Source organism: Mauremys mutica, chromosome 4 (genome assembly GCF_020497125.1).
Source record: "Mauremys mutica isolate MM-2020 ecotype Southern chromosome 4, ASM2049712v1, whole genome shotgun sequence".
NCBI lineage: Eukaryota > Metazoa > Chordata > Testudines > Geoemydidae > Mauremys > Mauremys mutica.
The window spans coordinates 126,950,133-126,974,456 of NC_059075.1; the positions used below are offsets into that span (position 1 = coordinate 126,950,133).

General features: G+C 46.5%; 1 protein-coding gene across 3 annotated transcripts in view; it reads left to right on the forward strand.

The window, feature by feature from the left end:
• Nucleotides 1–24,324, forward strand: part of PPP1R12B (protein phosphatase 1 regulatory subunit 12B) — a 175,068-nt gene that overhangs the window by 132,086 nt on the left and 18,658 nt on the right. For all 3 annotated transcript variants that reach the window (XM_045014080.1, XM_045014083.1, XM_045014085.1), the window contains 5 exons: nucleotides 18,957–18,973; nucleotides 20,328–20,475; nucleotides 22,012–22,116; nucleotides 22,420–22,473; nucleotides 24,272–24,322. In XM_045014080.1, the coding sequence (XP_044870015.1) occupies nucleotides 18,957–18,973; nucleotides 20,328–20,475; nucleotides 22,012–22,116; nucleotides 22,420–22,473; nucleotides 24,272–24,322 (375 nt within the window). The remainder of the gene's footprint in view (nucleotides 1–18,956; nucleotides 18,974–20,327; nucleotides 20,476–22,011; nucleotides 22,117–22,419; nucleotides 22,474–24,271; nucleotides 24,323–24,324) is intronic.

The following is a 24,324-nucleotide window of genomic DNA, read 5'->3' on the forward strand; positions in this document are numbered from 1 at the left end:
ATACTGTCAAGTCATGCTGATGGATCCAATTAGCTCCATCAGGGTATAAAGGGGTGTCAAGGTTCCCTCCCCACTCTGAACTTTAGGGTACAGATGTGGGGACCCGCATGAAAGACCCCCTAAGATTATTTTTACCAGCTTAGGTTAACAGTACGCTGCCACCACCAAGCGTTAACCAAATATTTAGGAAGAGCCACTTGGAACTCTGCCTTCCCCCAAATATCTCCCAAATCCCTAACACCCTTTTTCTGGGCTGCTTGAGAATAATCCTCCCCAAGCCCGTACACCCCTTTCCCTGGGAAGGCTTGAGACTATCCCCTCACCACTTAGTCCTGGTGAACACAGATCCAAACCCTTGGATCTTAAAACAATGAAGAATTAATCGGGTTCTTAGAAGAAGAATTTTAATTAAAGAAAAAAGGTGAAAGGAGTACCTCTGTAAGATTAGAATGAAAGATAATCTCACAGATAATCCGATTCAAAACACAGAGGGTTTCCCTCTGGGCAAAACTTTAAAGTTACACAAAGAACCCAAATTTATCCTCCCTCTTATTTGCAAAAGAACTGTCAAACAAGAAAATAAAAGTAATCCAATACATTCCTTCTCTAAATACTCACTACCCTATGGGAGTGGGATGGCTCCTTTTTTCTGTCTCCAGCAAAAGCCACACACAGCACAGACAAAATACTTTTTCCCCCTTCCAGATTTTAAAATATCTTGTCCCCTTATCGGTCCTTCTGGTCAGGTGTCAGCTAGGCTATGGGAGCTTTTTAACCCTTTACAGGTAAAGGAGGAATTAACCCTTAACTGTATGTTTATGACAACAGGGATGAGTGCTTTTTTGGGGCCAGAGGTCCTGGAGTGAAAGTCTAGAAACAGACAGCCACAAGGAACAGACTAGCTATAGATTGAAGCTATTCACTTATTTTAACATAAAACAAAACTCTTCTTCTTTGATGTATGTATATTTGTTCCTGTACACCAGTGAACATTGCTCAATTCCAATTCTGCTGCTCCCCCACAAAGCTGCTGCTTCAATGGCTGAATAAGGAATTGCTTCACATTTAGTCACTTTTCCGATTCCTCAGCATTGCACTAGCTTTTCCTTGTGACTTTTCATGTATAACTCGGCTGCATCTGGAAATGGATTGTATTGGCCTTCTAGCTACCTGTAATCTATCTATCACTTGAATTGCCACTATGATGTTCCCTTACCCCTTATTGGTGAGAGCAAGGAAGGAATAATGGGAGACTTTGGTATAAAACTCAGATGAAGAATCTGAGTTTTATACCAATGAGCAAAGTCTAATAGGCAGAATTCTAATCTGGTGTAAAAGTTAGCATGTTCAGAAGCTTGTTTTGCTGCCGTAGACAGTGATTGGTTGCAGATTGGAACCCAGCATCCTATCTCAGATTTTTAAAATTCTCCATTTGACCTGCTACCATTTTTACTGCTGATATTTGCTGCTGAAGAGCCTGGTGGTTCAGTTTTAGCTGTCAAGCAGCTTGCATATAAACTGGCCATTTAGCTTTCATGCTTGAGTTTGTTTCCGTTCTTATTACCCCAATCAGAAGACTCCTCCAACCTCCATATTGTACTGTAGTCCCTAAACAAAGTAACACAATGAAATGTGCACCAGTTGCATCTTCACTGCATGTCCACACATTTCAGTGATGAGTATATCACTAGTGGCAATATATGTATTGTATCAATTTTTCACTTGTAAAACAAATTGTAAAATTAAGATTGCTTTTGAATGCCACAAAATGCATAAGTTGCTATTGCATTTTATTTTGCCCAATTTTTAACTCCAATTCCAGGCATAAATACTGTCCTTTATTAGCTTAGCTGCTCACTAAAACTACTGATGCTAATCTCATGATCTTTAGAGCAGTGGTTCACAGACCTGTTTAGGAACCTCTTGTGATCCAGAGCACTTGCTGATGGTCTGAACATAGCTATGTGATAACACTGTGCTGTCAGCAGAGAGAAATAAAATGAACGAAAGGGGACAGTATGACCAACTTATTTCTAAAGGGGCAAGATATTTAGTGCATTGAAGACAGCTAAACATACCCAATATTCTCCAAATTACTTTTCTGTGTAATTGTTTCATGTGATTGTTGCAGTTGCCACAGTTACACCTTTGCAAAAAGTAGGGGTAGTGTTCCTAGGTCAACACCACTGAGTTAGCTCTGCTTTAGGCAACTTGAATTCTGGCCAGTTTCCAAGCGCCATAAATGTGTGTTTTAAATCCCCCATACTAAAACTTGGAAAAGCCTAGATGTGGTGTTTGAAGGGGAGGGGAGCAGAGAAGAAGCAACAGCTGTACAAACCTATGACCTTCTGAAATTTAGAAGCAAAAAGTCTTCCCTGTCCTGTGTCACTTGGGTGCCTGCTTTTTATTTCCTCTTGAAGCTGTGTGTCTGGAGGATTGTGGCTAAGATCGTATCGCTTTTCTGCAAAATTAAAATTTTCACCAATAAAATCTGATCTGCCTTCAAAAAAAAAAAGGGGGGGTGGGGGAATTAACAGCCACAAAACCAGGTTTCTGAATTGTGGCCTTTACTAAATTAAAATACAATCCAGCTTGACATTTTACATGCAGACTTTTATCCCTATGGGTTTGTGATAATGAAGTTCAGCTGTTGTAAAGCCAAAGGGCCGTGCAAGAGAAGAGACGAGGAACTGAGGGTAGGACTGGAAGTCATGCAAACTGTAGTATTATGGTTGAATTTTAGGCCCAGTTTGGGATTGAAGCAGCTCACTAATCACACAAGTTGTCACTCAGAATTATAGTAGTATGTATTCGTTTCTGATTTACAACGAGGATAGCACGTTTAATTGTCTAAGCTGTTCAGCTAGTCTCTGAAGCTGCTGTTCATTCTTGGATGATCATCTAATGTGCTCCAATAAGAGCAGCTTTTATTAAGCTAAGCCTGCTGATTTATAGTTTGGGAAAACATACTTTGCATCAGGTTTATTGGGGTTTGGAGGTGGTTTGGTTTTACAGGGTTATTAATCACATGCACAGGACTTGTAACACTTGCACTCACACATACCTAAAATTAGAAGGCAAGCTGTGTTCTTTTTCAGCCCTAGCTAACGGGAAGCTCCAGAAATATGTAGCTGTCATGTCAGTAGGCTTGTTTTTCCAGAGATACCATAACTTCAAGAAGCGTTATCAAGTACTCTACGCCAGTAGGACAGTCCTTTAAGAATGAATGCCCTTGTTATACTGCTCCCATTCTAAGGCCTGGTCTACACTAGGACTTTAATTCGAATTTAGCAGCGTTAATTCGAACTAACCGCTCAACCGTCCACACCAGGAAGCCATTTAATTCGAACTAGAGGGCTCTTTAGTTCGAATTCGGTACTCCACCCCGACAGGTGGAGTAACGCTAAATTCGACATGGCTAGCTCGAATTAGGCTAGGTGTGGATGCAAATCGAACTTAGTAGCTCCGGGAGCTATCCCACAGTGCACCACTCTGTTGACGCTCTGGACAGCAGTCCGAGCTTGGATTCTCTGACCAGCCACACAGGAAATGACCCGGGAAAATTTGAATTCATTTTCCTGTCTGGGCACTTTGAATCTGACGTCCTGGCTGGACATCGGGGCGAGCTCCGCAGCACCTGCAACGATGCAGAGCTCTCCAGCAGAGGAGTCCGGCCAATCCAAGAATAGAAAGAGGTCCCCAGCATGGACAGACCGGGAAGTCCTGGATCTGATCGGTGTGTGGGGCGAGGAGTCTGTGCTGTCGGAGCTGCGCTCCAGCAAGCAGAATGCAAAGACCTTCGAGAAGGTCTCCAAAGCAATGATAGAGAAAGGATACAGCCGGGATGCAATGCAGTGCCGCGTGAAAATCAAGGACCTGAGACAAGGCTACCAAAAAGTCAGAGCGGCAAACGGACGCTCCGGAGCCCGGCCCCAGACATGCCGCTTCTACGAGGCACTGCATGCCATTCTAGGTGGGTCTGCCACCACTGCCCCACCAGTGACCGTGGACTCAGTGGATGGCATAGTGAACCTGGACAGTTCCTCCTCGATGTTTGCCGATGGGGAAGATGAGGAAGGGTCTGTGGAGGACGGCGCAGGCGACAGCGAACACAAAACCGCTTTCCCTGACAGCCAGGATCTCTTCATCACCCTCACAGAGATCCCCTACCAACCCTCCCCGGCCGTTAACCCGGACTCTGAATCAGGGGAAGGATCAGGCGGTAAGTGCTATAAACATGTAAACATTTATTTTTTATAAAACAGGTATAAAAAAATAGAAATGCTATATATAAAATTTTCAATGAAAAACTATATGAAAAGTAGGTCCACACCATATAGGGATTGAACAATAATCCTCCAGGGACAATTCAAGAAAGGTCTCATTTAGGTCCTCGAAAAGCCTCCGCAGGAGGTTCCTGGGGAGAGGTGCCTTGTTGGGTGCTCCATGGAAGCACACTCTTCCGCGCCAGGACATCCTTATGTAGATGGGAATCATCGCCTCCACAAGCATGGCCGCATATGGTCCTGGTCTCTGCAGGGCTTCCCTTAGCATCCGCTCTTTGTGACTCCGAGGGACCCGCATCAGGGTGATCTTGTTCATGAAATGCTGCATCTAATTAGGGCAATTAGTGTATTGTTACTGTTGTGAATGGTTGACTTTTACTTTGCATAACAATGACCCTCGCTTAACAGCCACGTGTTGTAGGCAAGGAAAAGCATACATTGATCTTTCCCGTGCACTGGCGGGAGTGGCTGGAAAAGGGTCAGAGTATATGATTTCCAGATTGCCTTTAGCGGGAGGGCACAGCTATCCATTAACTGATATGCAGAATGTACTGTAAGGCTTACCAGGACTGTCTGCTAGATGGATTCAGCTGTCTCTCCCCACTTGTCCGCTCTCCTGTGCAATGCCGCAGCCAATGAGAGCGTATTCCGAAATCTCGAACTTGTCCTGAGATCTCGTGAGACTTGTTGCCCTGTATGGTCTTGTTCAGAGAAACTGACTAGACTGTGTTCACTGTTCGCAAACATGTATCTGTTCAAGGAAATCAGTTACTTTTCCCATCACACAGCTTCGGCTCTTTCCCGGACTGCCCCGGCATCCCCCTCGCAGAGGCTGGCGCAGATTAGGCGGCGAAAGAAAAAGACTAGGGACGAGATGTTTGCGGAACTGATGGCCTGCTCCAGAGCCGAGGCGTCAGAGCAGAGACAGTGGAGGGAGACCCTATGTCAACAGCATCGCACACACATCGAACGGGAGGATAGCTGGTGGCAGGAAGACCAGCAGGCGACTCAAACGCTGCTTGGGCTAATGAGGGAGCAAACGGACACGCTCCGGCACCTTGTTGATGTTCTGCAAGACCGCAGGCAGGAGGACAGAGCCCCCCTGCAGTGTATCTGCAACCGCCCTCCCCCGCCAAGAAGTCCTGCCCCCCCCCTCACCCAAAAGTACAAGACGGAGGGGCGGTAGGGGCCGTGAGAACTGTCACTGCACCACTGCATAGCGCTAATGTACCACACACCTCTCACGCTATACATTTGTAGAAGTGCTTCCCTTACAGGCTCATCCAGTCCCAAATCCAAGTTTCATCCCCCCACTGTGTATTAGATTATTAAAAGCTGTTTGCTGTTATTCACTGTTTCGGTCACGTCTTTCGTGTCAGAGGATTTTTTTGTGTATGGGGGGGGGAGGGGATTTATAATTGCACGGTATAGCCTACATTACCAGGGTACAGACTTGGGGCCATGATCAACTGCAGAGCACACACACACTGCAGTCAGTAGGCACCAGGGTCACTCTGTGTGGTGTATGCTGCCCCGGGTCATTCTGTGATGTGTATGCTTGTCCAGGGTCCTAGCGCCTGCCACCCCCTTAATGTTAAGGCACGCTGCCCTTACCATGCACTTCCACCGTAGCAACGAGCCTCTCCGCTGCCCTGAGCCCCAACAAGAGCCCTCATCCACGGACAGATACTCACCCTTCCCCCTCACCCCTTCCTACGCCCAAACCCGCAGCCCACTGCTGTCATCCAAACCCCTATCCAAAGAAGGCACCACTCGCCCCTTCCTGCAATCCCTCCCCTTCATGCACAACCACTTGCAACCGTCCCCCACCCCAGAGACCTATGTAGGAGCAGGAGGATGTCATTCCTCTATGGAACAAGCGGTCTGTACATCAGTGCACACCGTGCCCAGCACAGTATGCGTCCATGTTTCAACACCTGAACAGAAATGCAAAGTAAAACAAAGATTTATTAATAATGAGTGTAACAATTATTTTGCTTTAAAACGTGCTTTGGAAGTGGGGGAAACTTGGAGAATGGGCTATGTAACCGCAGATCGAAATCGACACATACAGACACAGGCCCAGGGTCAGTTTCTCTTGAAAGCAAGTGGAGAGTCATAGGTTACCCTGCTCTCCGAGGAAACTTGCTTTCAAAGCCTCCCGGATACACAGCGCTTCCCGCTGGGATATTCTCTCGGCACGGGTGTCTGGCTGAGCGTAAACTGCAGCCAGGCGATTTGCCTCAACCTCCCATCCGGACAAAAAGGTCTCGCCCTTGCTCTCACAGAGATTGTGTAGCACACAGCAAGCAGCAATAACTACGGGGATATTCTTTTCGATGATGTCCGAGCGAGTCAGTAAGCTCTGCCATCTCCCCTTGAGACGTCCGAAAGCACACTCCACCACCATTCTGCACTTGCTCAGCCGGTAGTTGAAGAGTTCCTTCTCTCTGTCCAAGGCGCCTGTATAGGGCTTCATGAGCCAGGGCATTAGCGGGTAGGCTGGGTCCCCGAGGATCACTGTAGGCATCTGCACATCCCCAACCGTTAGTTTGTGGTCCGGGAAGAAAGTACCTGCCTGGAGGCGTCTAAACAGACCAGAGTTCCTGAACACACGCGCGTCATGAACCTTGCCCGCCCACCCAACGAAGATGTTGGTAAAACGTCCCCTATGGTCTACCAGTGCTTGCAGCACCATTGAAAAGTAGCCATTTTGGTTAATGTACTCGGTGGGCTGGTGCCAGGATAGGGATGTGAGTCCCATCTATAGCCCCACCGCAGTTTGGGAATCCCATCGCGGCGAAGCCATCTATGATGTCCTGGACGTTTCCGAGAGTCACTACCTTTGAGAGAAGTTGCTCAACAATTGCGTGGGCTACTTCAATCACAGCAACCCCCACGGTAGATTTGCCCACGCCAAAGTGGTTCGCTACTGACCGGTAGCTGTCTGGCGTTGCAAGTTTCCAGAGGGCTATGGCCACTCGCTTCTGCACACTCAGGGCTGCTCGCATCCGGGTGTCCTGGCGCTTCAGGGCAGGGGACAGCAAGTCACAGAGTTCAAGGAAAGTGCCCTTACGCATCCTGAAGTTTCGCAGCCACTGTGATTCATCCCAGACCTGCAGCACTATGCGGTCCCACCAGTCCGTGCTTGTTTCCCGGGCCCAGAATCGCCGTTCCACACCATGAACTTGACCCATTGCCACCATGATCTCCACGGCGCGGCGTACCCTGCTTTGTGAGAGGTCTGCGCCACTCTGTGAATTCCTGTCCTCACCGCGCTGCCGGAGCCTCCTCGCCCGATTTCTCAGCAGCTGACTGTGGAAGAGGTGGACGATAAGGTGCGAGGAGTTGACAACGGCCATAAGTGCAGCGATGATCGCAGCGGGCTCCATGCTCGCAGTGCTGTGGCGTCCGCGCTGTAACCGACCAGAGAAGGGCGCGAACAGATTTCCCGCCGGAGCTTTCAGGGAGGGAGGGCGCAATGGGCAGCGGGGACTGCGGGAACTGTGGGATAGCTTCCCACAGTGCACCGCTTCCAAAGTCGACGCCAGCCCCGTTACTGTGGACTCAGAAATTCGAATTAGTGTATTTACTGTGGATACACAAATTCGACTTCATAAGGTCGAATTCACAAATTCGACTTAAGTAGATTCGAAATAGTCTTGTAGTGTAGACAAGGCCTAAGAACGCACTCTTCAGTTCTTAAGTAACATATGTACTTCTAAATAAATCCGTGGGGTAAGCGGCATTAGACTGAATCGTATACTTGTCCAATCTGTATATGTATGAATAGGGATATGAGAACCTACAATACAGTAATGTCCTAGGTCTTTTCCTCAAAGCTACTATTAGTGCAGCTCCTCTTATGGTAGTAATGGTGAGAGAGAGCTCTAGTCTGAACAAGGCACCAGTGGTAGCTGTCATTTTTTACCACTGCCATACCAGAGGAGCTGCACCAGTGGTAGCAACTGTATAAAATCTTGGGAGTGGGAAGCGGGCATAGACAAGGTGAAAGGGGTGTGTGTGTGGTGTCTTCTTGACAAACAATGCCTCCTAATTCTTTGGGTGTTATGCACATGTGGGGAAGAGGGAAATGCCCGTAAAAGCAGGTGACTTTTTTGGTTTTTGTTAATGTAAGTGGTAGATTCTCTGTAACTTTAAGCCTTTAAACCATGATTTGAGTAACTCAACCAGAGGTGAGGGGTCTATTACAGGAGTAGTGGGTGAGGCTCTGTGGCCTGCAATGTGCAAGAGGTTGGACCAGATGATCATGATGGTCCCTTGAGACCTTAAAGTCTTTGAGCTTCAAGTTGTTTTAAAACCCAAACTCATGAGGATCACTGGGTGGATACTTGGCAACAGAAGATTAAACTACAGGCGGTGCATAAAACATGGCCTTTTCATTGGGAAAGGTGACAAAGTGGGTATGGCTTGAGCTGTGCTCCAGGATCTCGTTAACGGATAGTCATTTTATCATGGATATTGGACACTATGATAAAATACAGTAAAACAAGTCCCGTGTAAAATAGCCCAGATTTTCCCAAGCTCGACGAGTTAGAGATGATACAGCATAAAATGTTCCTGGCCCATGTATTGTCTTTGGAAGAAATGTAAATATTAGATTCTTTCCCCCTCTCCCCCCCCCCAAAAAAAAAATCCTTGCAGGGTCAGATCTTGGCCACAGAAGAATGCAATTGAAGGCAATTAGGCCAATTTCTGTTTTGGCAAAAGAAAAGGTTGAGCCCCTTCTGGCACTGCCTTTTAGGGTTGCATTTTATCTTAAGCCTTCTATAAGGAGGTTGGTTTTAATTATACTTTACTGAACTTCTAATAGCTGTAAAAGCTTTTGAGTTTTTTAAAGGAAGTCTCCAGTGTTCCATAATCCAAACACGTTTCTAAAATCAAAACCATATGGTGTCCGGGGCTCTTTTCAATCTCATTGCTATCCAAACTAATAAACTGCCGATACCTAGCTCTGCTTTTTAATTAGAAAAGGGAACAGAGTAAGCCCAATGAAATATCCTGGGGCAGGGAGGGCTGGAGTGAAATAGCTTCATGTGGGAAAGTTCAGAGCAATATTAGGATAACTAATACTGCTCTATTTGTCTCCTTGGTTCCTTAGCACCAGCCCACCTCAGAGGCCCTACCTTCTGCCAACCAATCAATCTCATCTGGATGAGATTCCCACTGGGCCTCATTAGTACCCTTTTCTGGATTGGTTAGACAGGTTGCTGAAGAACAATATAATGCATCCTCTGCACTGTGATTGAACATGGTGCTGTTGCTGCTACCTGACCCCAGGGTTTGATGCTTTGAGTAGTTCCTTTGTATGTGACCATAGTGGTTTCACATCTTTAAAAGACTGCACTACGGCTTACCAGAAAATTGAGTGTGTGCCAATATGCTCTCCTTTTCACCGTGCTCTGGTTTCACATCTTTAAAAGACTGCACCTTCTAGGGCTCAGTGCTTCCTGAAGAAATGCCGGCACATTGGTTTAATACCAACTCGGGAAGCATATCGCCATCTGTATCACTAGCACAGCTCCTTGGTTTTCATTGGTCTCCTATCTGAATACTGCCCCAACCGGGCCCTCTTTGGCTTGTGAGATGTATGATCTCACAGCTTGAAGTTGTAAGGCTACAGTTGTTCCTAGTTAAACTTCATCAAAGCCTGAGAAAAATGGAATGAAGTGGACAAAACGGACAATATAGTGTCTGAAAATGCAGTGTTAATGGCCAAGAAAAAGGACAGTTAAGGTTCTGATAGTTATAGCTGCATTGCACTCCTGGGAATACTTTTAACATAGTATAATGTAAGGTATCCATTTAACAAAAAACAGGAATGGAAAATACCACACTTGTATGTACATGTCTTATTGAATAACTCTCTCATTGTACTATGGTAACCTTTTTGTCCTTCTACTCTCCTCCTCCTCTTCTCTTCCTGCTCCCCACCCCTTTCCTCTTTAGGAGGTTGAAGTCTTCAGCCCTTACTTCTCATGTGTGAATTTAGATTTTCAACTCTTTGGGGCAGGGACTAGGTCTCTGAAGCACACACCACACTCCACTGCTCATGTATCATGTGTGCAGTGAGGCTGAGTTAATGCTCCAGGACCTGTAACGCTTGCATTTTGACTTTAAAAATAATGTTGCTGTAAATATTATTGCATTTTTCCTACAACTTTTTCAAAGGGAAAACTGGTAGGGGGAGAAGCGTTGGTCAGTAAGACAGTTGTCGCAATGCAGTTTTGGCCAGAATTTCAGACGAGCTCACTGCCCACAATTGGGCCAGATTTTCAAAAGAACTGGGTATATTGGGAGTTGAGCTCTTTTAAGAAGATGCCTCCGTTTTGGGGTGCTGACTAGTACATCTGGATGTCTGCCTTTGAACAAATGACACTGGCCTAGCTTTTGCCTCTTAATTTGCCCCGACATTTACTCTTTCCCAAGTCATCCCTGGTGTATGTCTCCTGAATGCACAACTGAAAACTTACAGTAGATACTTTAAGTTCTCAATCATCAGTTTTAAAATACTCATCGCTTTGTTAGCTTCAAAGCTGCCTCCGTAAGGATTATGTTCAGACAGATTTTCACAGTTCAGCTCCTTTGGTGAAGCCAGTTCCAAAATTTATGCTTGACCTTCTTTTTTTTTCACAATGGGGGAAAATTTATTTTCTTCCACTATCTTAAAATTATGTGAAACTTTTCTTTTGAAACTTTCACACACACAAAATTGGCCTTTGGACCAACCATTGAAAATGTCAGTCTCAAAAGTGATTCCTTCCCTCCCGTACACACCCAAAAGCCTGTGGTCAATTGTAAGCATGGTTTTATGAGGGAAAATGTTTTTCAACTTTTAATTACATTAGGGTTATAGTGCAGGTTCCTCCAGGTTTGGACAAAAGAACTGGATCACTCTGCCGGACTATAAATAGGCTGAGGGAAAGCATCCAAGGCTTTCAAGACCTTGGGAATAGCATACTTGCAAATTCAAAATGGGAAGCTAACCCAGCAACATTAAGAACCACCCCACTTGCACTTTGCTATTCAACGGCCAAATACACACGTCCCCTGTGGGAAAGATTGACTCATGCAAAGAAGCTGGGCCCTGTTCTGAATGACAGCTGTCGTTACATCACAGGATGTCTAAAGCCACCAGACGTGAACAGCCTCTATGCGCTTGCCAGAATTGTTCCGCCGGATATCAGCAGATCAGTCACAAGCAAAATAGAATGATTGCATCAAGTCGAAGGTACCAGACATCTGCTACGTGGCAGTTAGCTGCCTGAAATAACCCCCACTTTCTAGCTCCAGTGAAATCTCTTAGAAAATCACTGATGGCCATGTGACTGGCAGTGGGGCACATGCAGCTAGAAATACTCACTGAGGGTGTTAAAAGGCACATCAGTGTTGCCGAACGCCTTCCAACAGGTGCAGGGAAGGATTGGTTGACCTGGAGATGTTGTTTAAAGCGCCTCCATATAAGAGATGGCCATTCAAAAGTCACTGCACAGATGGGGCTACCAATGACCCAGACATGGGACTGTGGTGAAACATAGGCCATGGGCCATCTGCTGGTCAGCTAGCTCCCGGAGGAGCCGTACACCATGGAGAACCTCTCCAGAGCCACAGACCGGGACACATCATGTGCCCAGAACGGGAAAAAAACTATGATTATGAGTGGAAGGACACAAGAAGATGATGTCCTTGGGAAAGATGCTAAACTTTCTGCAGAGCTGCAGTCTGGGGTACAAATTTGAAATCCAATGATTTCCTGTAAATTATGAACTTCTTATAATAAATTGGATTAATTTAACAAGACCTAGCCCCACAGATTAAGTGTGCACCCAGACCCACCCATCGAGAAAAGCATCAGGCAGCCATGGTTTTGTAAGTTGTGGTATAAAGATGTTTTTAAAATAACCACCGAGGGGGCTGTTCCTGTCTCGTCAGTTCCTAAATGCCTGTTGGGCTGCCCTGCAGTGTCCTTCCCAGCAGTAATTTTGGCCCTAATGAAGTAAGAAGAGCCCTGCCTGAAAGGATATTGCCTGATGCTCTCATGGAAGGGAGTAGAGCTGGGATGACACAATGCTCTTGTTTCTTTTCTCCCTTCTCCCTTTTAATCCCATCTCCCTTCCCCCCACCCCCATCTCATTCAGTCTCTCTCCCCACTGCCTGAGAGACTTCCCTGGTTTGTGAACAAAGTGACCACATTTTGCTTTTCATAAGGTGACTGGGTGATTTCTCCCCCCCCCCAATTCAAAATGGTCTCCCCCTCTTCCCCTACACTGCCCTCCAGGAAAAGAGACCTGTTATTTGAGGACTTTCTCAACGCGTTACAGAACATAAACAGTCCTGATGTAATAGCTGCAAAGCTTCAAATTAAGTGGATTATTTCCATGACCTGTAAGGAAAGCTGTCACTGAAAGTGCCTCTTACAAAGTGTGGGCCCCTTGCTGAATGAGGGAGGGAACCTAGTGACCGAGGATGTGGAGAAACCTAGTGTACTCAATGCTTTTTTTGCCTCTGTCTTCACAGACAAGGTCAGCTCCCAGACAGCTGCACTCTGCAGCACGGTATGGGGAGGAGGTGACCAGCTCTCTGTGGAGAAAGTAGTAGTTTGGGACTATTTAGGAAAGCTGGACGAGCACAAGTCCATGGGGCTGGATGCGCTGCATCCGAGGGTGCTAAAGGAGTTGGCCGATGAGATTGCAGAGCCATTGGCCATTATCTTTGAAAAATCATGGCGATCGGGGGAGGTCCTGGACGACTGGAAAAAAGCTAATGTAGTGCCCATCTTTAAAAAAGGGAAGAAGGAAGATCCAGGGAACTACAGGCCAGTCAGTCTCACCTCAGTCCCTGGAAAAATCATGGAACAGGTCCTCAAGGAATCAATCCTGAACCACTTAAAGGAGGGGAAAGTGATCAGGAACTGTCAGCATGGATTCACCAAGGGCAAGTCATGCCTGACTAACCTAATTGCCTTCTATGATGAGATAACCGGCTCTGTGGATGAGGGGAAAGCAGTGGATGTGCTATTTCTGGACTTTAGCAAAGCTTTTGATACAGTCTCCCACAGTATTCTTGCCAGCAAGATAAAGAAGTCTGGGCTAGATGAATGGACGGTAAGGTGGATAGAAAACTGGCTAGATGGTCGGGCTCAACGGGTAGTGATCAATGGTTCCATGTCTAGTTGGCAGCCGGTATCAAGTGGAGTGCCCCAAGGGTCGGTGCTGGGGCCGGTTTTATTCAATATCTTCATTAACGATCTGGAGGATGGTGTGGACTGCACCCTTAGCAAGTTTGCAGATGACACTAAACTGGGAGGAGTGGTTGATACACTGGAGGGTAGGGATAGGATACAGAGGGACCTAGACAAATTAGAGGATTGGGCCAAAAGAAATATGATGAGGTTCAACAAGGACAAGTGCAGAGTCCTGCACTTAGGACGGAAGAATCCCATGCACTGTTACAGACTAGGGACCGAATGGCTGGGCAGCAGTTCTGCAGAAAAGGACCTAGGTGTTACAGTGGACGAAAAGCTGAATGAGTCAACAGTGTGCCCTTGTTGCCAAGAAGGCTAATGGCATTTTGGGTTGTATAAGTAGGGGCATTTCCAGCAGATCGAGGGATGTGATCATTCCCCTCTACTCAGCACTGGTGAGGCCTCATTTGGAGTACTGTGTCCAGTTTTGGGCCCCACACTACAAGAAGGATGTGGATAAATTGGAGAGAGTCCAGTGGAGGGCAACAAAAATGATTAGGGGGCTGGAGCACATGACTTATGAGGAGAGGCTGAGGGAACTGGGATTGTTTAGTCTGCAGAAGAGAAGAATGAGGGGGGATTTGATAGCTGCTTTCAACTACCTGAAAGGGGGTTCCAAAGAGGATGGATCTAGACTGTTCTCAGTGGTAGAAGATGACAGAACAAGGAGTAATGGTCTCAAGTTGCAGAGGGGGAGGTTTAGGTTGGACATTAGGAAAAACTTTTTCACTAGTAGGGTGGTGAAGCACTGGAATGGGTTACCTAGGGAGGTAGTGGAATCTCCTTCCTTAGAGGTTTTTAAGGTCAGGCTTGACAAAGCCCTGGCTGGGATGATTTAGTTGGGTTTGGTCCTGCTTTGAGCAGGAGGTTGGACTAGATGACCTCCTGGGGTCCCTTCCAACCCTGAGATTCTATGATTCTATGAAAGGGATTCGCATATTGGTCTGTAAAACACTTGAATCATTTTCAACAAGAGGGCTGTTAATCACCCCCTAATTCCTCTGACCTGCTGAGTGGAGAAGATGGAGCCAGAAGACATTGGGTAGCTGTCTGACTTTTGTGCTGAAGTGAGATACTTTGTTTTAGGAAGCAAGTTTTACTAGAGCCTCTTACAAAAGAACAAGGAGGCTTTGTTGTGTCAGGCAGTAAGGACAGAAGCGGGAAGGCTACTCAAGGTAAACAGAGGCTTGAGTTTGAGATGCCAGTAAAATGTGGAGGTTTTCCTCCTTAACTTAACTCCCTGCAAGGCCTCTTAATTACAGCTGCCCCAACCAAAGGCTCTTAGAAAAATAAGACACATGCCGAAGCGTAGCCTTGTGGTTAAGGCAGTGAACGGAAGGTCAGAGCTGTGTTCAATTCCTAGTTCTGCCAAAGATAGCTCAAGCAGTTTGGGAGCCAAAGTTTCTCAGAAGATCAGAGGAATATGGGTCCCCAAGTGCTCTGACACGTTTGAAAATGGGACCATCTCCTGAATCACTGAGGTGTGTTTGAAAATGTCCTCTCATCCCTCTGTGCCTCAGTTCACCACCTGTACAATGGGGAAGAACAAACTTTCCTTATCTTGCTGGCCATCAGAACAAAGTAATGTTGGTGAGGTACCCAAATGCTATGGTTAGAGCCCTGTCAAATTCATGGTCCATTATGGGCAATTTCACGGCCATAGGATTTGAAAATTGGTAAATTTCACATTTGCAGATGTTTAAATCTGAAATTTCACAGTGTTGTAATGGTGGGGGTCCTGAACCAAAAGGAGATTGTGGGGGTCGCAAACCTGTGTAGGGGGGTCATGGGATTGTCACCCTCACCTCTGTGCTGCCTTCAGAGCTGGACGGAGTGGGGAGGAGGGGGTGCCGTGCTATCTGCAGACAGAGAGATACACAAGAGCAGCCCTGCAGGGAAAGAGAAAGTCCTGTCCTGCCCCAGCCCTTCCCTGACTAGCAGCTAGGAGCCCACTTTGCTGGAGTGCTCCCAGCAGCACAGGGAAGATTGGATCCAACTCCACAAGCCTCTTCTAGCCGCTGCCCAGTCCCAGAGCATCCTTCAGCAGGGGAAGGCACCCGGAGGTGGGTCTAGTGTCCCCCCACCCCACCCCCTGAGCAGCTGTGCAGGGGAAGGACAAGTTCTGTCCGTCCCCAGCCGGACTAGGAGCCCCCTTTGCAGGGGCGCTTCTAGGAACAAGGGGACATCGGATTTCACGGGGAAGGGCTTATTTCACAGCCCGTGTCACGTTTTTCTCGGGCATGAAATTGGTAGGGCCCTAACTATGGTGATGGGGCCACACAACTGCCTACATGGAGATAGTGGTTAGCTTTTCTGCTCATTTCCCTAACAGCAGACACGCTAAGGGTAAGAATTTCAAAAGTATAAATAGCAGTTAGGTGCCTAATTGTAATTTCTCTCTTGAAAATCTTCTCCTCAAACTTTTATGGCAGAGCTACTTCAAGAGTTAGCAGTTGGCCCTAAACAAGGGTGCCCAATGTATGGTGTGAGTGTAACACAAGGGATCCGGCACCTGTAACTAGAAAGAAGACAGCTAATTGATGGCAGCTTTTTTCCATTGCTGGTGAACTCAACCAACAAAGCAATTTCTGTTCACTTATCAAATGCGGTTTCACTGTTCACTCCCCCCAGCATTGAACTGTTATGTAGAGCTGCTTTGTACAGCTAAACACTTGCCAGGTTTCACTCCTGAGGTGGCCGTGTAATGAAGTGGTCCCTGTGTACGGTTTGAACAGCGTTTTTGTTTGCAAAGCACTTTGGAATCCTTCTCTGTTGCTATAGAAACGTGAGATTAAATTATGAAGAATATTTAAGTACAAGCAAATGTGGCAGTGCACACAAGCTTCGGATACACCTTAAGGTTGTGCTTGAGTTAAAATGGATGCAGGCCTCATGCTGCTGGAAAGTTGACAGTGATGTGGTGCTTCTCTCAGTTGCTCTGTTCTTGCTCAGTTTCTGTAAGCAGGTTTTTTTTTCACCCTGCCTGTTCATAAGAATAATATAGCCAAGGAGAGGATATAGAACCATTTGCTGTGTATTTCTCCATGAACATGGAGAAGCCCCTGGACTTCAGACGTTGATAAAGATGCTAAACACTCTAACACAGGGGTGGTCAACCTGTGGCTTCGGAGCCACATGCAGCTCCTTGTATAGGCACCGACTCCAGGGCTGGAGCTACAGGCGTCAATTTTCCAATGTGCCGGGGGAGCTCACTGCTCAAGCCCTGGCTCTGCCACAGGCCCTGCCCCCACTCCGTCCCTTCCTGCAGCCACCCCTGAGCCTGCTGTGCCCTCGCTCTTCCCCCCGGAGCCTCCTGCATGCCACGAAACATCTGATGGGGGGGGGGGCTGATCGTCGGGGCTGCAGGTGGATGGGAGGCGCTGCGGGGAGGGGCAACTGATTGATGGGGGGCTGCTGATGTATTACTGTGGCTCTTTGGCAATGTACATTGGTAAATTCTGGCTCCTTCTCAGGCTCAGGTTGGCCACCCCTGGTCTAACAAGACTGCAAGCCTAGTTTTGAAGCCTAGGTGGACTTTTCACTATCAAGCAGTTTGAGATAGGGTTGCCAATTTTGGTTGGATGTATTCCTGGAGATTTCATCTCATGACATAATCTTTAATTAAAAATTCATCTTTAATTCATGGAGACTCCAGGACAATCCTGAAGGGTTGGCAACCCTAGTTTAAGAGGCAACTTCAAGCTAAATCCTGGGTCTTAGCCCATGACACCCTTAAAGGCTTCAGATCTCACCTCTTGAAAATGGGCAACAAGGTATCCACTCAAGTGAGGCTTTTGACATTAAATTTGTCAGCGTATTTGATTAGCTCAAGTCCAACAAAGGAGAGTTAACTGGGGGGAGGGACATGGGATTAAAACAGGGCCCACGTCTCTACTGCTTTGTGCTGTCACTTGCACTAGTGCAGTGGATGTAAAGCATTAATACTGTGATATAGTAGCATTTTACACCCATTTTAGAGGTGACAAAACTAACACAAGGTTCAAAACAGGGAAAATTGTGGTCCAGTTGGCATTGGATTCTATAAATTAAAACTTGATAAATGTCTATAAAATAAACACAAGGGTTACAGAGATGATGGAAGGACGCATGGGGACCGTACTTGTGATGGTATATGCTGTGTCATCTATGCCACTACTGTTTGACTTTTGCACTTGTATGTAATGGAGAACATTCCAACCCAGAAGACTCTTTTTAGCAAGCGTGGCTTACCGCAGCTAACCTCTGTAGCAGATTGTTGTGCCAAGCCAAACTATGCTCTGATTTATTTTATGTATAGGTTGGCTCAGATTGTCTTTGGTTTAAGAGCACAAGTGGGCTGCAGCAGATGCAGTGCTAAGAATAGGAACTTCAGGGGTGATTTGGAGGTTGGTTGAACTCGCAGGGGAAATACTCTGCACCAAAAATTCCAAATCATCTTGCCCAGTGCTCTGCAGTCAGGGTCCTCCAAAGTTTCACTATGCTCAGGTACTGCTGGGTCCCCTCAGCATTCTTGAGTAACTTCTGAATAGAGCATTCCTTCTGCTGGAAGTTTGCTTTAGGTGGGAGATGTTCAGCCATGAAAACAATGCCAATTTGCAGATTTTCAGAGTCTAACACAAATATGCAGAGGGATGGAGAGAGGGTTGTCTTTGTCATACTTTCCCATGCTGTTCTCATCTATCTCACTCAATGGACACTTCTTCCATCAGTGTTAGAAGGCATGCGTTCATTTAGAGAGGAGCACGTGTACATTTGTTGCAGATCTAAGGGAGATCTGACAACCAATGAATTATGACTTTCATGTCGAATATCCCTTCCATGAATGAGATTTTGGGTGCAATGCACACACAGTAGCAGTCTTCACTAATGGATATTTTAGGCTTGCATTTAAGGATATGTAAAAGGTAAGCCATCATTGATCTTGGTAGAGACAGAATTAAAGTCAGCCTAATGTGAACTAGATGGAGGAAGTTTAACATACAGCCAATGGACTGCCTCCATGTAAAGGAATCTCATTGCAGTCTTTGTTACAGATAGACGCACACACTCCTATCTGACTCCACTTTCCTCCCTGACAGTCATCCACAGTGTTATGATTTTGGAAACTTGGATTTTGCCCAGTGTCTTCAGTACTTCTCATTCCTTTTCAGATAGGCTGAAACCTGAAATGCTGCAGTGAAGTCATAGCAGTTGAGAGGTTATGGGAAAAGATCAGAGATTTGTGGTTTGGCTACGTGAGATAATACAGTTTGGATAAATGGGGAAAAGCTTGTAACAGTGTTCTTGGGGCTTGCTTTCAGAGTTGGAAAGTAGCTCCTAAGTGCTGTAGCTGCAATTCTTGAGTTGACCTGTTAATGATGTCTCACTTGCTAATCCTATTTTCTTTTGTCTCCCTCTTCCTTTAGCATGAAAGACTTTCCAGGTAAGAGTTTTACCATACACACTTTCCAGTTAACAGGTATAAATGGTATATTTGTCTTGCCTCCTACATTCATAGCACTCTAAATGAGTAGCACTTCCTGCTTATTGGAGATGAAACAGGGATCAGGGTAGGGTGACCAGACATCCTGATAAAACCGGGACTGTCGTGATTTTGAGGAGTTTGTCCCATGTCCCAACCAGAGTACGGTCGGGATGCCATTTTTCCCGATATTTTGTTTTGTGGTGTTCGATGGCAATTTGGCGGAGAGTCCTTCAGTCGCGGACGGTCTTCGGCGGTATTTCAGCGGCGGGTGCTTCTGTCTTTGGCGGCAAGGTTTATTATCCGCCGCTGAAATACCGCCAAAGACCGTCCATGACTGAAGGAGACTTCGCTGAATTGCCGACGAACTCCCGGACGAGTGAGTGTGTTTAAAAAAAAACAAACAAACCACGCCGCGCCCTCCTATGGCAGCCCCAATATTTTCCCCTAGATCAGAGTCCAGGACTAGGTTGATTCCAAAAAGGGTTCCCTTGATATAGTACTTGCCTCACGCAAGTTTTAGAACCATTCTTCTTTCAAAAAGAAAGGATAGCTCAGTGGTTTGAGCATTGGCCTGCTAAACCGAGGGTTGTGTGTTCAATCCTTGAGGGGGCCACTTAGGGATCTGGGGCAAAATCAGTACTTGGTCCTGCTAATGAAGGCAGGGGGCTGGACTCGATGACCCTTCAGGGTCCCTTCTAGTTCTAGGAGATGGGTATATCTCCATTATTATAAAATTATAAATTATAGGCAATGCATCCGACGATATGCATCTGACGAAGTGGGTATTCACCCACGAAAGCTCATGCTCCAATACGTCTGTTAGTCTATAAGGTGCCACAGGACTCTTTGCCGCTTTTACAGATCCAGACTAACATGGCTACCCCTCTGATACTTGACACATAGGCAGTGACTCAGCAAGAGGAAAGAAATTATCCCTTTCACTGCCGTTTGAATGGGTGGGGAACCTCTCCACCAGCAAGGCAGAACCATACCTTGTGGGAAAGGTTGGCAGAAACCGCTCACTTGTATATCCTTGTTTGGCGGGGATGGGGCTAGTACCCCATTTTCTGAGTTTCCAAGCTGAGGCAACCACATCGGCCAGGAGTTTCTCATGTGAACTTTATTTAAGCTTTGCACTGAGCTCCAGAATGATAGCAGTGATGCTATATCAGTGACTGTTCTGAGCTGCTTCTGGTAGGTGTTGAGATGAGTCTTGAGTCCTGACCATTCATGGTCACACTGACCGCATCTTAGCTGTTCCCAGGCTGATCTGTACTCTACTCTACTCGGGTTGGGTCTTGTTTGTTTTTAGGTTGGAATCAGCAGGTACAAGCCCTACCACCAGCGACTCGTACAGCGATCGTGCCTCCAGCCGCTCCAGCGCTTACACCAGAAGAGAGAACCGCCTGGCTTCCCTCAGCAGTAGAACAGAGGAGGAGACTAACAGGGACTATAAAAAAGTAGGGCTCTTTTATATGTAATATTTCTATCCCATGTACCCTAAGAGCTGCCTATTTGAGCTGTATCCTTCTTGCAGAAACCTGAGGTCTGCTGGAAGGAGCTGTGAAAGATCAAAAAGGGAGAGTTTTCAGGAATCACTAAGTTACCTTGCAAGCAAAGGGTTATTTTATCAGCCCAGCCATCACAGGGCTTGTTTCTCTTGACTTCACTGTCTGTTGGAATCACCCTCCTTCAAAGGTATAAAGAACCATGGAGGTTCAGGGAGTGAGAGCAGATTGAATACACGGGAAAGAGGCGAGCAGGCTGGAGAAGTGCTCCAGCTCAGAGTTGTTTGGTTTGTTAACAACATGCAGCTAGTTTACAAAGTTCCTTTTCAGGGGAATTTCTCAAATGACAGATGAAAACATCTGAAAAGTAGCTACCCAGTCTGAGTGGCATTTTGGAAAGCCTTATCGTGCATTATCGCTGGGTAATGATTGCTCGGTGTTTATAACCACTGGTTTTCATGACATTCTTCATCTGCTTTGAATTAGCAACAGGATGAAACCTGGAATGCTAGTTGGCAGAGGAGACCAAAATATGTTGTTTGATATTATGAGCTAAGGGGAATGTACTATACGTTCATCCGTTCGTGGGCGTTAAGCTACCACCTTGTATAGCTATTTTGGAAGAACCTAATTTAACTCTTGCCTTAATCCTTCAATAACTAAAGCTAAGGGGTGAAATCATTCTTTAACCTGATCTCAGAGCAGGGAGGTGTGTGTGTGTGTGTGTGTGTGTAAAATGAAATAAAATATGGTAATAGCAAGTCACAACTGTGTGAAAGGTGAACAGATTAAGGTGATCTTAATTCCCAGGGATGTTAAACCCTAAAAGGTACTCATTTTAGTTTTTTAAATAATGTGGTATGGTGAGAGAGGACTCCATCTGAATTAGAAATCAGTGTCTCCTTAACAGCCGGTCAATGTGCAGGACTGTAACGTTCCAGCATAGTTTGCCTAAAGGCGTTTGTCTTGTCTCTCTGAGAAGTGGGAAATAGTGATGGACTCAGGAATTGGTGAAGCTGGTAATCTTTCTCCCTGGTAGAACGTCTTGACAGTTTTCTCTCCTCCTTGAAGTGAAACCATGTAAGAGCAGAGCAACACACACTCAGCTGAATTATAGGTTTAGGTATGGTCAGCCAACTCAGAGACGTTGATTGAACCTCTGAGTTCTCTATTATATTAAATTATTAAGACAGGCAAGCCATTCTGTCCCTTTTCTTTGTCCACTGCTGTGGCTTTAAGAAACTACAAAAGCCACAAAGGATCTTCTTAATTTCTTTTACAAAATCAATTTATTAGAACTTGGGGGTGGGGAAATCAGTGCAGAAGAGCTGAGCCAGTCTTAAAAAGTGGTGGCAATGCAGAAACGGCTCTAAAACCTGCTACTGATGTTCAGAGCTGTGGAGCAACATGTCTCCATGCAGTTGTGACGGTTAGGCAGGCTCATACGATAGGCACGGAGCAATTCACATACCTGGCTTCCTGTTTCAGCTCTATGAGGACGCGCTTTCCGAAAACCAAAAGCTGAAATCAAAACTGCAGGAAGCCCAGCTGGAGCTGGCTGATATCAAATCGAAACTGGAAAAAGCAGCCCAGGTAAGGAGGAGAAAGGGTCTCCAGAACTGGGGGGAGGAAGATGGGAGGAGGGGGTGTTGGCTGATGAACCTATGATTTGGAGGTGCTGGTATGGTTTCCGTAAAAGAAAATTGTGCTTGCTTGTAAACTGCTTTGGATTCTCTGAAAGGTGCTATTGAAGAGGAAAGTATGATTGTTCATGTTAACTACATTTGCCTCCTTGGAAAGACAGCTTTCTTAAGTATGGAGGTTCTGGCAGTCCCTTTGTGCTGTCCCTGTGCATGCCACTCTGTTTTAATAACTTTCTATTTTTAATTTAAATAGCAGAAACAGGAAAAAACCTCTGACCGATCAAGTATGCTGGAAATGGAGAAAAGGGTATGTGTTTGTGTCCCATTCTTTGACTCTTATGGCTCTGATATGCATGTTAGTTTCTGGAAGTAAAATGTTAATAAAAAACATGGGCACATTTTGTTTCTGCTCCACGGGATAACGCTTGGGATAATACATGAGTTCTGATTTTTAGCTCCCCAAGCTTTTCTGCTCACTGTAAAACAGTTAAACTTCACTTTCTACCTTAACACAAGATGCTACAGAACCACAATTTCCCTTTCGTGGTGTTGAAGGGTTATTGGCCCAGTCTTCACTAACGCAAAGGACCATCTCAACAAAAAACCCAACCTTTTCCAGTCAAGTGGGTAGTATCTTGTACCTTGAAATATGAGCCTCTGAGCACTCCCTTCCTCTATCTGAGCAGTCCAATTCCCGGCAATAGATCAAAGACTTAAATTGCCATTCCTGGCTAAAGTGATGTCTTAATCCCATTACTTACACAGTATTTGATTAATTAGAGTTTGGAGCCTTCTGCATAGTTGTGAGGATGGGGTTTAAATCCAATTCCTGAAGTGAAAGACCTGAGCTACTTGTGTGCAAACACAAAGCAGTGTTATGTCTTTCAGAGATGGTCACATTCAACAGGGCCGGTGCAACCTATTAGCCGACCTAGGCAGTCGCCTGGGCACTATGATTTGGGGGGCGGCATTTTCTTCGGCAGCGGCCGGATCTTCGGCCACCCCGGTCACTGCTGGCATTTAGGCAGAGGGAGCTGGGGCAGGGGGGCGTGGAGAGGGCTGCCTGCAGCAAGTAAGGGTGGGGGGCAGCACGCAGGGGAACTCCCCTCCCCAGCTCACCCCTGCTCTGCCTCGTCCCGAGCACGCCGTCACTGCTTCACTTCTCCCGCCTCCCAGGCTTACAGTGCTTAAGCTGATTGGCGCCGCAAGCCTGGGAGGCGGGAGAAGTGAAGCAGCAATGGCATGCTCGGGGTGGAGGTGGAGCGGGGGTGAGCTGGGGCAGGGGTGCCTCAGGGTGGGGGGTGGGGAGCTGCCACGGGGGGGGCACCTCAGGGCGGAGGGGGGGAGCTGCCACGGGGTGAGGGGGCGCCTCAGGGCGGGGGCTCGGGGACGGGGGAGGGCGCAAGGTGGAAGTTTCGCGTAGGGCACAAAACATCCTTGCACCTGCCCTGACATTCAAGCATCCTTAGTTTGCACTGTAGCGAACATTCTTTCTCCTTGGCTTGCAGCCTATACTGTCTTAATCTCATCAGATCTCTCCAGTTAAGCAAGGATGAGCCTGGTCAGTACTTAGTTGACGGCTCTTCAGCAGACATGTAGGTGCTGCAGCCAGTGGTGCTAGTGTTTGAATCAATGGCTTTCTTCCCCTCTGAGGGGGCTCAAGCCAGTGCTGCAGCAGGAAGTCCTGATCAATTGTGGATACTAGAACCCATAATACAGTTTCCTAAAAGGGGTATAACTGGGCTCTAGTTCAATTCCAGTTCATTCGGGGGGGGGGGTAGTTCTGCCTCCTGAAACTCCCCCTGCAATTTCAAGCACATACAGCTTTCTTACATCCTGTCTTTAAAACTGTGCCTAGTAACACTGCATGCGAGTTCAGCTGCCATACTCCACCCCAATGATGGCTACACTTGATTGGTAAATGAAGTAATTCCTGCCTTTCTGAAGTGCTTTGGGATACTTCAGGGGAGGAGGGATATCTCAGTGGTTTTCTATGAATGTCACTATAGAAATATAAGCTACTATTTTTTTCTTTGAAGAAAAAGTATTGAGTTCTTCCCCAAATCCGCCACATGATCATCAGTGTTTCGAATGTTTCTAAACAGGGGAAACGAGCCCTCGAGCGGAGACTTTCTGAAATGGAGGAGGAGATGAAGGT